At 38.2% G+C, this 12431-nt stretch overlaps 1 protein-coding gene across 5 annotated transcripts in view; it reads right to left on the minus strand.

The window, feature by feature from the left end:
* The window catches only part of ARHGAP24 (Rho GTPase activating protein 24), a 519150-nt gene that overhangs the window by 279694 nt on the left and 227025 nt on the right, over window positions 1-12431 (minus strand). For all 5 annotated transcript variants that reach the window (XM_082726640.1, XM_082726641.1, XM_082726643.1 and 2 more), the window contains one exon: window positions 10885-10972. In XM_082726640.1, coding sequence (XP_082582766.1) covers window positions 10885-10972 — 88 coding nt within the window. The remainder of the gene's footprint in view (window positions 1-10884; window positions 10973-12431) is intronic.

Consider the following 12431-nt stretch of genomic DNA (forward strand, 5'->3'; position numbering starts at 1 on the left):
GGGGGAAGAGGAGGATGGAGAGGAGAGGAGGAAAAAGAGAAAAGAGAAGAAGAGGAGAGAAAAAAAGAAAGGAGAGGAGGGGGGAAGAGAGAAGAGGGGAGGGGAGGGGAGGGGAGGAAGGGAAAGGAAGAGAAATACGAAAATGCCTTCCCTGGTTCGCTGAGCGTTGGCACAGGTCACGCGATACGCCAGTGTTATCCTGGCTACAAGCTTACTTCCCACCCCTAATTATCGGTCCCTGTTCTGCTGCACATTCGTTTTCCTTCTGCTACATTTCTTCTCCTGAGAAGTAGGATTTCTCTTTCTCATCCCCGTATCATTTCTAACGTATCATGTGTCCTGTCCACTGGCCACCCACTCCCTCAGAAACCCTCGAAGGGCCCCCATCACAGAGAGGAAGTCACCCCGCAGAAGCTTTATTTTCCTAATAGCCACTGACACTTGTTTAACACTTCACTATTTCCTTAGCATGACCTGACTGCAGAGCCCTTTTTCAATTATTGGATAAAAAGACAGGTAAACACACACAGCCTGCAAATGCATAATTAAAACAATGCCACAAAGAAACACGAGGGAGGAAAATCACATTTATGCCAGCAAATAACTCGTTAAGAAACAACTGCGGCCACTGGGGTACGGAAAGACACTCCTGGTTTTAGTGCTAATGAAGGATGCAAGGATGAGGCAAGGCAGACGGCTTTTTTAAAGAGTACAGTCTGTGAAATTCATGAACTTCTCTGGTCTCCAGTCTCCTTCAGTGTAGAGAGAAAGCGCCGATCAAGTTCAATAATTCACCGCTGCAGGGCTTTTAAAATTTTGATTAATCCAGTGCAATCATTCCATAGATAATAAAAAAAGAAGCCTAGTTTATTCATTAATTCAACAGACACATGTTGAGCCTATACTCTATGCCAGGCACTCTGCTAGGCACTAGGGATAGAATTCAAGAGCTTCAACTCCATTGGGGAAGAAACAGCATACAGGCAATATAAAAAATGTGAGTCCCCAGGACAGTGGAAGGGAAGTCAGAATACACTAGCTTTTTTTTTTTTTTTAAAGATTTTTTCTTTATTTATCTGACAGAGATCACAAGTAGGCAGAGAGGCAGGCAGAGAGAGAGGAGGAAGCAGGCTCCCCGCTGAGCAAAGAGCCCAATGCGGGGCTTCATCCCAGGACCCTGGGATCATGACCTGAGCCGAAGGCAGAGGCTTAACCCACTGAGCCACCCAGGCGCCCCCAGAATACACTAGCTTTTCAACCTTTCATCTCATTTCTTCACTTGTCCTCTTTGTTTCTCTTAATTCTTAGACTTGGCCTCCATGGGATCTAGACAAGAAATCTATCCATTTCTTACTGTTCTTGGTATAAGAAAACTGTAGCATGTGGTGGTTTGCTGGGCTCAGATGGGTGTGAAGCCCGGCTTGAGCATTTATTAGAAACGTGAATGTGTACCACTGCTCACCAGGAAGGGGAAGGGCATCAACCACAAGCATGGTCACATCTTAAATGAGACCTTGTATATAGAGCCTGGCATGCATTAGTACAGGGTCAGACACCTCCTTAAGTCAACTTGAGCTGTAAATATGATAGCAGTGTTTCTTATGGCTGGTGTTAAAGAAACCTGGTGGTTAGGGGTAGAGAGATGTTAATGAGTGGTAAAAGAAATAAACTACCCTTCTGAGAAAACAAGCTCATTAGTTCCCCCCGTAAACAAAGTAGTGTCATTTTCTGTTAGATACTTAAATTTTTGAGATGCTAGCGTATATTATAAAATGGTGAGTTTAGAAGATACTTTGAGCTTATTTAATCCTGCAAGGGATGCTTCCCAGAATAATTAATGACTCCCTGAACTTGTATAGACTAAAAAAAAAATAAGGGGGGGGATTTTTTTTTTTTCATGTGGACACACCCAATCTCTTATTAATGGTATTCATTTCTTAAAAAGTCACATAACAGTTCAGCTCTGGGCAGAATCTGGAGTTCTAAATGAGCTAAGACAGGGTTTACCTAGAGAATTTTGCTTGGGTCACTAAAATTTTTTAGATTCATTATGATTAGGGAAAAAAAAGTATTACTAAAAAATGAAGCTTCTAAATAAAACTATTGGCAAACAGATCTTGAATCATGATTTTGAGGCTGTGGGTGATGCTACGGCCTGGGGAGACAGGCTGTCTCAGAGTTCTAATTCTGGCCCTGGCGGCACCAGTGGGGATTAGTGATTTATATTCGTATCTTCAGCCTCCTTTTCATAGGTTTGCTTTTCTTATCTAGCTACAGGGGTCCATAAGCTCCAGCCTGTGGACCAAATCTAGCCAACTATCTAATTTTTACATTTTTAAGTGGTTGGAAAAAATAAAAAGAAAAAATATGCTTTCTTGATATTTGAGAATTATATAGAGTGCCAAATTTTGGTGTCCATTAATAAAGTTTTGTTGGAATGCAGTCAAGACCTATTTGTTTACGCTCTAATAACAGAGTTGAGTTATAACCGAGACTACATGGCCTGCAGAAACCTAAAAATATTTATCCGTGTCTACCGACACTGTGAAAGAGCGTTCCTCAGTAGACACTCTTCATAAGTGCGATCATCAGACCATACCCCAAATCGGTTCATAAATGCCCCAAACGCCTTCTGGTTGACATGGCAGTGACCAGCATTTCAAGGGATCACACACTTTAAAATGCCCTTTGTATCATTTTAATAGCCTCTTTCAAATTTATTTTTAAGGCATTTTAAGTAGGATGGGAATTTTGTAGAAAAAATCCCACTTTTTTTTTAAAAAATAAAAGAATACATAGTAGCAAAAACATGCTGATTTTCAATCCATTTATTTAATTCATGTTCAGAATTACTTGTGTATATAGAATTATGTTTTCATACCATAAACGACTCCTACTCACATTCTTTAAATGATTTCCACACATTAGCTAAGAAAAAAATAATACAAGCTTCAAGACTGCCTACAGACTTTGGCAGACAGAAGAAAAAAAAAAAGAGAGAGAGAGAGTGTGTTCTAGTTGCCTTTGGGTAACAAATATAATTGCATGAATTTTAACTTACAGTACTAACACAAAAGGGGAAAAAAGTGTTAAGATAAAGATAATGTCATAAAATTAAATGTCTTAGCAGCATATTTAACTAATGATTAAGAAAATGACCAACTTTTACGCCTTTTATGCTAAAGTACTATTAAAATATCTCTACATTTTCACACAAAATAGACACCAAATACTGGCTTACATTTTTTAATGGCAGCAAATTAATACAACTGATGACTTTATTCATTCTAGGAAGAATTGCAAATATAGACATAGTAATACAGACAGATAAACTATCATTACTGCTGTGTCAAATAATTATCTCAAAACTCAAAAACTGGCCAAGCTTTTTTCTTTCTCAGAGACACCGAGGACTATCTCTCAGAATAGTCTATTTCTCATATGGCTTATTCTATAGTGTGGCTGCCCTGACCATCTAAATAGGTTCAAGTTTTGGTAAATTAAAAATTATACAGTCTCCAGACCCATGAAATGTTGTATCTTGGAAGAGTTCTTTTGTAAATGCATAAAATAGGTCCTGGAGAGTTGCAGAATCAAGGAACCAGAAGAAAAAAAACAACTAGGTCAGGGAGATAAAAGTAAAAACTGTTTAACTATATACCATGAGGTTACAAATAATAGTAAAAAGTTTTGTCACATATATGCATGAATGTATATAGATGAAATCGATGCATAGAAACATAGAAATAAATAGCTAAATACGGAGAAAAAGATCAATAGATTGACAGATAAATAAAAATTAATAAAGTCTCTGAACCCCACATTTAAGCTATGGATTTTAATTTAGAGTCCACAGTTGGGTTTCAGGGAATATTTGAACACCCCCCCCACACCAAATTGTTTGCAGTTTTGGTAAGTCTTTACATTTCTCTGACAAAAAGATGCAAAACGCAGCTACTGAATTGTCTAAGTACCCACGTTCTCTCACTTTTCACTCATACAAATCCTGAAATTTACAGAAGCAATATGCAATTGTCAGAGGGTACTGGAAATAATTAGTATAGTCCCAGCTAACGGCAGGATAGATGACACCTTCTCCTTTTCTGAAGGGCTTAATTTCATTTCCAGGCAGATGAAAATCACTTTGGATTACCCTTCAAAATTTCTCTCTCTCTCTCTCTTTTTTTTTTTTTCACTTCCACAGCTGTCCCTTCATCTCTCATCCCCTTTTTTCCTGTGTTTACCTCTTTTCTTTCCCTGGAGGAGGGGAGACGATAAAACCTCCCAGTTCTAGTTATTACTGATTTGGGGGACTGGGCCGAGATGGAGCTTTGAGAGTCTGGAATATTGGTAATTGCCCTTGACAATCATAATGAGTCTTCCCCTGGATAATACCTCTGCAGATCGGTGTACCACTTCCCAACATATGAGTAATATTAAGCGTGCTTGCTGGTGGCTAGACAGTGAAGGGAAATTTGGCCAGCATGTGGAGGGAGTTTGTGAAGAAGCTGAGACAATTTTAGCAAAGTGAGTTCCATAATGAAGAATGCTCAGCCCCAGTGTGCAGCAGTTTTCCGTAGGAAAAAAATTACACATGCATAATCCTTCTTTGGTACAGTTATTCACGTATAATTAAGGCAACTGCAGGCAAGGCAGCTTTTCTCCCCAGTTTTGCATGACAGTGTAGTTATGACCTCAGAACATACATTCGAAAGAACTGTAAGTGGGCACCTTTCTCTAGTCCTGTTTTTATGATGGGCTTCTAAATTACACAGTAATTTATTTTAATTATTAATTAATTAATTAAATTAATAAATATTTTAGACCTTTCTCTAGTCCTGTTTTTATGATGGGCTTAACCATATAAATAATTGAAAATAAATGAAAATGCCCACTCTCACTTCAAGTGCCAAAACTCTTAATACAAATATATCTATTTCCATTAATAATAAAAAATTTGCGTGCTCGAATTTCAGAAATCAGGCTCCAACCTCTAATATCTCATATTTTAAAGCTAGAATATATAGAACTTCATTTTGATTTTCTGGAATTTTACTTTTGTAAAGATAAATCAGTCACACACACACACACACACACACAAACACACACACACACTTACATATGCATTCACTGGTAGTGTTAGCTATTGGACCTTTGTCAAATTACTTCACTGTGCCTCAGTTTCTTTATCTGGAAATGGAGATAACAGAGCTGGTCTCCTGGAGCTGTGATAAGGATCAAGCTAAATGATACAGGTGCAGAGCCAGGGACATTGCCGGGATCCAAAATGCTAGGTACACATGAAACTACAGCTACTATAATGGATACGGTGCTGCTCTGTCTAGATCCCAGAAGCTGGTATGTTGGCAGCTGATGACTCACAGAAGATTTCATGGAAATTCCTCTCCACTGCACCAAGAAGCTGCTTCACCTGAGTTTATTTGTCTCCCCTTGCCCCATCACCAACTAGACCAGCTGATGCCAAGAAACTAGGTCTGGCTCCTCAGTTTACAGCCGTTTTGAGGGGCATCCCAGCTCTGGAGCTCCATGCAGTGTCAGCAGAAAGCTCATTTGCAATGGTGTTGTGGGCCAGCTACTCTCTCTGCCTGATGCTGCTTTTCTTGTTTGTCACAGATGAAACATCTCCAGAGAGCATTCCCCAATACATGGTTTAAAAAAAAAAAAATCTATCCATCCATCCATCTATCTATCTACGATGTCTAGTATAGTTAACATACACTGTTATATTAGTTTCAAGCATGTAATGACTCAACAATTTTATACATGACTCAGTGCTCATCCAGGATAAATGTATGCTTAACCCCCTTCACCTGTTTCACCCATTCCACCACCTACCTTCCCTCTGACAACCAATTTACTCTCTGTTTAAGAGTATTTTTATTTTATTTTTAAATTTCTTTTATTTTTTGTTTATTTGTTTGGTTTCTCAAATTCCACATAGCATACGGAATCATATGGTATTTGCCTTTCCCTATCTGACTTGTTTCATTTAGCATTATATACTCTAGATCCAACCTTGTTATTGCAAATGACAATTTTATTCTTTTTATGGCCACTGTATATTTTATAGTATATAGTTTATATATTAGTGTATGTATACACACACACATACGTCTCTCTATATATATATACACACTAGTATACACACACACATACACACACACACATATATTGACATTGGGGTTGCTTCCACATTCTGGCTATTGTAAATAATGCTGCAGTAAATATAGGAATGCATATATCTTTTCAATCCCCAAAATACCTTTTACATCAGTCTCCATCACTCTCCGTCAGAGTGTGTTTTTCCAGAATCCAATCTAAGAGCACAGATAAATATAGATAAAAAGTTGTCTTTCCATTATCCTGAAATTGCTGCTAGGATCAAAATCTGAAGAAAAAACTTCTAAAAACCCCCATTCTAAGTTGAAAACCACAATGGAAGTTGTACCTAACCACATCCCCACAAGGCTTACAGAGAATGCATTTCCAAGAAGAAACCCAAACCCCATTTTCCTGCCCCTGACTATGACAACAGGAAGGTTAGGATAGGGAAAGTGCCTCTTGGAGAATGGTTTTCAAGATAAACCCTAGTTTTTGAAAGGGAGGAAAATAAATTTTCTCAGCCATCAGAACAAACTGAGAAAGCACCAGAGAGTTTCTGGTAAATTCTGAAGTGTGTTAGAACTGTCACTCACACCTTCTCACATGAAGCCTGGCAAGCCATTCAAAATGTGGGGTCTGAAGCTCGTGCTTCATGGAAAAAGGGGCAAGCTGACAGCGTTGAGGGAGACAGCAATAGTGAAAGAGCCTACATTATCCCTCCTTGGCAGACCAGCATACATGAGTTTCCTGGTAGCTGAATAAGCTTGAAGAAAGCAGCTGGCCTTGGGCCCTTCTGATGGTATCCCATCTAACAGGACCATGCCTAAGATGGAAAATTCTACCATGTGAAGCAGATGTCCCATTCTAGGGCTTCTGAATAATCTACAAAGGTACTCTAGGAGCAAGTCAACTTTTGGAAAAGGGGTATCATAACCAGTCAGTGTTGAGGGGCTAACCCCTGTGTAGGTACACTGGTACCTTCTTCCTTCTTTCTCTTGGTGGCATTATCAGAAAGGAAGGCAGAGAAATAAGACCGAGAATGGGAGGAACTTCCCGCCGCCTCAGCCACTAGAGCTGAGGTCATTGCTGCACTAGGGGTTGGTAAGATCTTACACAGCAGGAAGTAAGAGTTCAACAAGGCCAAGTTAGGAGTAGCTATCACCAAAAATAAAACCATTTCATAGGATTGGGAGTACTCCATAAATCTGGTAAACATACTTCCTTCAAGAAGTATTTATTCAGCACCTTGCCTTATACTGTACCAGGTGTTAGAGACACTATGATGAGAAGAAAGAGGTGGCTTATGATTCTATGGAGTACACACATCCTTGTCTCCTTTTGCCTGCCTGTGTCTCTGAATCACTATGTCTTCTTCTCCCTCTGACAGACTATTCTTCAAAGAAAGTTAAGACAGCGTCATCCATTAATTACTGTTTTTTTTTTTTTTTTAAGCAACATAAGGAAAATTTTCCCAGAACACATTTTGAGAAGCAAAGAGACTGACTGCATTCTCTTACTTCAAGTACTATACATTAAATTCTGCCAACATTCCTTTCTCAACCACATTTCCCAAAAGCTTAGCACTTGGCCATAAAAGTTCAAGTCTAAAATTTGGCATGCCTGACGGCAAAATCCTCAAATTTGCCAATTTGGCGAACATCTCCGTTTTGAATAACGAGTGGAGAAACAGGAAAAAACTGGAGTGAAATGTTATAAATCATGGCATTATTTAGAGACAATTCATTTCATGGGATAATAGCAGGTTTAAAAGAAATTAACCCTAAACTATGGTAGATCTGTTGTTAGATAGATTTTTTTTACAAAAATTAAAAACCTGCCTAAAAATATAATATACAAATTTAAGTAATACACAAAGATCTGAGACTTTCAATTCTATTGAAAAATATTTTTGTATTATTTACACATGACTATTACTTAATTTCAGAGGACATTTTAGATTTAAGCAAAACAAAAATGACAAAACAAAAACTGCTATGTACAAAGCATATATTGATATATATAAATTATAAAGAATTATATACTATAATATCCTGTAGTACAAAGAATTATAAAGATATATAGTACATACACTGATAAACTGTATAAATATATATACACATACACACACTCACAAATGTGTGTGCATATATATGGTACGAGAACACTTGGCAAAGAGCTTTTGGGAGGCTTTTGTTAGTTTTGTTGGAAATAATTACAGGCTTGTGGGATTAAAAGATTTAATCCTATCCATTGATATACCTTGGGTAGCTGGGATTGAGGTATTTGTACATAAAGGCAGAATCATGTTGGATCTGTAAACATCATTTGTAGGATGGATTTTCAAAAGTGGTGATTGAGAGAATTCCACAGAGAAAGCGAGTAGAGAATCAATACATGCTCTAAGACTCTGCTGCCAGGCAGGACTGAGGAAGGTTCTGTCCAAAGCACCGAGCACATTGCTGCAGTCCTGCCTGTTTCCCTCCGTTTCTGAAAAATGAAAACACTCTTGCAACTTTCCAGATTCCCTGTGTCAAACTACCAAACACTTGGAATAAATAGAAAACATCATCTTACCATTCTCATTTGCAAAGAGAAATCAAGTGTAGTTAGTAATCCTAATTTGCAAAAATTGGTTAAAAAATCATGTGATCCAGATCCCCACATTTTCATACAAGTACAGAAGCATCTGTCTGGAGATTCCATCTTAATGTGAGGTGAGCACAATAAAGCCCCGATGACCACAAATAATGGCGCAAACACTGGATTCCCAAGGCGGCCATAGTGTTTTCCCAAATCCCTCTTTAAAGAAGCATTTGGCACAATTCTCTTGTCACTCCTTAAGATAAATCAGAATTATAAAGCCTAATTTAGAAGCTACTGTATATTGTATTAGTGATTCAGGAAGCATCTTTTCAAATGAGCTATGGGCATGATACGTTTATTTCCATGATGACTGCAGCAAACCCAAATTTCTTTGAAGAATTTTTTTTTTTTTTGAAGGGACAACCTTCAGATTCCACTTCATGCAGCCCAAAACTTCTTAGACTTTACTCGTCAAAAGCCATTATGTCATATGCCCTGCATGTGAAGCATATGACCTAGAACAACATTCTTAGACGGGAAATTGTTTTTTTTTTTTTAATTAACATATAGTACATTATTTGTTTCAGAGGTACAGGTCTGTGATTCATCAGTTTCACACAATTCACAGCACTCATCACAGCACATAACATCCTCAATGTCCATCACCCAGCCCCTCCATCCCTCCTATCCCCCTCCCCTCCAGGACCCTCAGTTTGTTTCCTGAGATTAATACTCTCTTATGCTTTGTCTCCCTCTCTGGTTTAGAGGGGGAAGTTTTGAAACTTCCCAGGCTTGAAGAAACAGTTGTCTCTAGAACAATCTTGATAAATATCCACTTGTGTTATATCAGAACACCTCTACCAAAAGATGAATCTCTACATGTATAGTAGATGAAGTGGAAAATCAGACCTTAACACCATGTTCCCTTAAAAGCCAATAGGCACTAATGTTGCAAATAAATAGGGAAAGATATTTCCTCTAGTGATACTTCAAAGACTTTGCAACATCTGGAATTTGGTTCCATACAGTGTATTCCACTAAAAAGTAAGTATAAAAAGATTTTAATGGGGCAAACAGGATTCAGGTTTCTTACAATGTGCTCTCCCTGGGGGAAAACAAATAACACAATGCATCTGACTAACCTTTCTGCACTTCAGCTGCATTAATTAACGTGTAGTCATGGATTCCATCATGAGCCAGATGAACTCAGTGCTACAGCTGTTTCCAGTGAGGGGGAAAATAGGCTTCCACATTTCAGATTCCCAGCATTTATATATCCAGGGAAAAATGTTTTATTGGCTGCCTTTGTGCCAGCATTATTGATATGCATTACATATTAGTCATCCAAATAAATTCACACACACCCTAGACTGTGATTAAATCAGTGTCAGTATCACATGAACTGGGTTAGCCAGAGCCAATGCCATAAAAACCACATTCCTAACCCTTTTTCTTACCTCAAGGATTAAGGAAGGGCTAACAAACTGATCAAAGAAGGAGATCATGACCTTGAAAAAAGTTGTTGTTGAGTGAGTCAAACATTTAAGTGGCGATAAGGTACTCTGAGAGAGAAGGACGAAGATGACTAGAAAAAAATGAACAGATGTTGAAGAAATTTAACTGCAGGATCTCATGGCTTGGCAGAGACATTCTCAATGCTAGAAGCCAAACATGTGGAAGTGGTTGGCTGGGAGCAAAGCTGAGGTACAAAACTTCAGTGCTTGATCAGTCACTGAAAGAGGATTTTTGTTTTGTTTTATTTTTAGAGCAAAGGTTCTGGTAAGATGCAATTTGTGAAGAAATATGACGGTGAATCAGCTGGGCAACGCATTCCACCTGGAACACCTTGCCAAATTTCCTATCACAGGAGCACTGTAAAACTAATTTTGTCTCCAATAGTTCTTTATAAATGCTGTGTCATGACTGCTGGTCAACTCTGGAGTCTCAGGGACAAATGGATATCCAATAGTCCATAAGGCCATGTGTGTGTATGCACGCATGATCATTTATAGTACAAACCTGAAATGATTACCCATGTAAATAATACTAACCAAATTGGGCACTTGCCTTGTCAAACTAATATTCTTAGCCGCAACTCAAGCAGAATAAAAGTTGTGCATCTTCACTTTTACCAACATGGAATGGCAGTAACTTAATCAAACCAGAGAACTATCTTACCTGGAACTACTTCAAAAAGGAATTTTCCTGGGCTCTCCTCATTGCAGGGATGCTCAAGAACTTTATTTCCAGGCAGAAAAATAGTACCCTGTGAACACAAAGGCCCCAAACATCAACATCTTCAGAAAACAAACACTGAATATCATCATCATCCTCCTCCTCCTCATCATCATCAGTGAATATCCAAGGTGTATCTGCAACCCAGCATAAAGGTATGTGCATCAAACTCATTTACAGTCCCAACCATTCAAAAATCATGTAATAGAATCATATTCCTTCAACTTTTAATAAGTCTTTGTTGACCAGCTAATGTGTATAAGACACTGTATTAGGTGCTGAGTTCATTTTAAGCGCATTAAATACATTTAAGCGTATTAAATACATTCTGTGTGCCAAATTTTTTACTGAGCATTCTACCAACCATCATATTATTTAACTGTTAGAATAGTCTTATAAGGTAGGTATTATTTACTCCATTTTACAGCTTTGAGAACCAAGGCAGAGATATAAATAACCTAGTTAATGTTATCAGAGCCTCCTCTTGATCATTATTCCTTCCTTTTCTGTTAGATTTCTCTCTTCAATGTATTATTTCCATTAGTACTGAGACATAGTTCAAATTCTATCCTATTGAAAGACATTACTTTGACTCCCCCTCCAGCTATCACCTTTTTTTTTTTTTCCCTTGCCTAGTAAAGAGCTGCCTACGTTGAATCTATTTCCTTACATGTATCCACTGTAGCCTGGTTTGTGCACCCACAATTCTACTTACATGATTCTCACAAGCTGTATGCTTGACATAAATTATGACTTCCCAGGAACACTTCCCACTTGACATAAATTATGACTTTCCAGGAACCACTCTTTCTTGAAGCACTTTCTTTCCTTCGTTTCTTAGTTTTAACCAGGTTTTTCTCTAAGTTTTCTATTGAGTCTCTTTTGCTGGTTCCAAGTATCCTTTAAATAATAAAGTGTTTCAAAGATGTATACAGTGATTCCCTCTCTTCTGACTCTGTTTTCTCTTGGAGCTATCTCATTCATGCCTATGACTTCGATAATCAACTATAAACCAATGAACATCAGATTACTCTTTCAAACTCAGTGCTCTCTGAGCTTCAGAACTTTATGTCCAAGAACTCACTTGAATTTCCATCTGGATATCTCAAAAGCCCTTAAACTAAATTTAGTCAATTTAAATGCAATTATTTTTGATCCTGTTTATGTATTCCCTAGCTTTGTGACTGGCATCTTCTTCCAATCAGTTGCAAAAGCCAGAAATGTAGAAGTCATCATTTCTAGTATATCTCTACTACCACTATTCCCTAGTTCAAGTGCTTATTGTCTGCAGTCTGGTATAGGGTGTGTGCGTGTGTGTGTGTGTGAGTTTTGTGATTTTATTTATTTGAGGTGGTGGGGGAGAGAGACCACAAGTGGGTGGCAGAGGGAGAAGGACCTCAGCCAAAGGCAAACGCTTAACCAAGTCACCCAGGCACCTTGTGGTCTGGTGTGTTTCAAATTCACTGAATTCCCTATAATACTAAAAAATC

Source organism: Mustela nivalis (genome assembly GCF_964662115.1).
Source record: "Mustela nivalis genome assembly, chromosome: 4".
Classification (NCBI taxonomy): Eukaryota; Metazoa; Chordata; class Mammalia; order Carnivora; family Mustelidae; genus Mustela; species Mustela nivalis.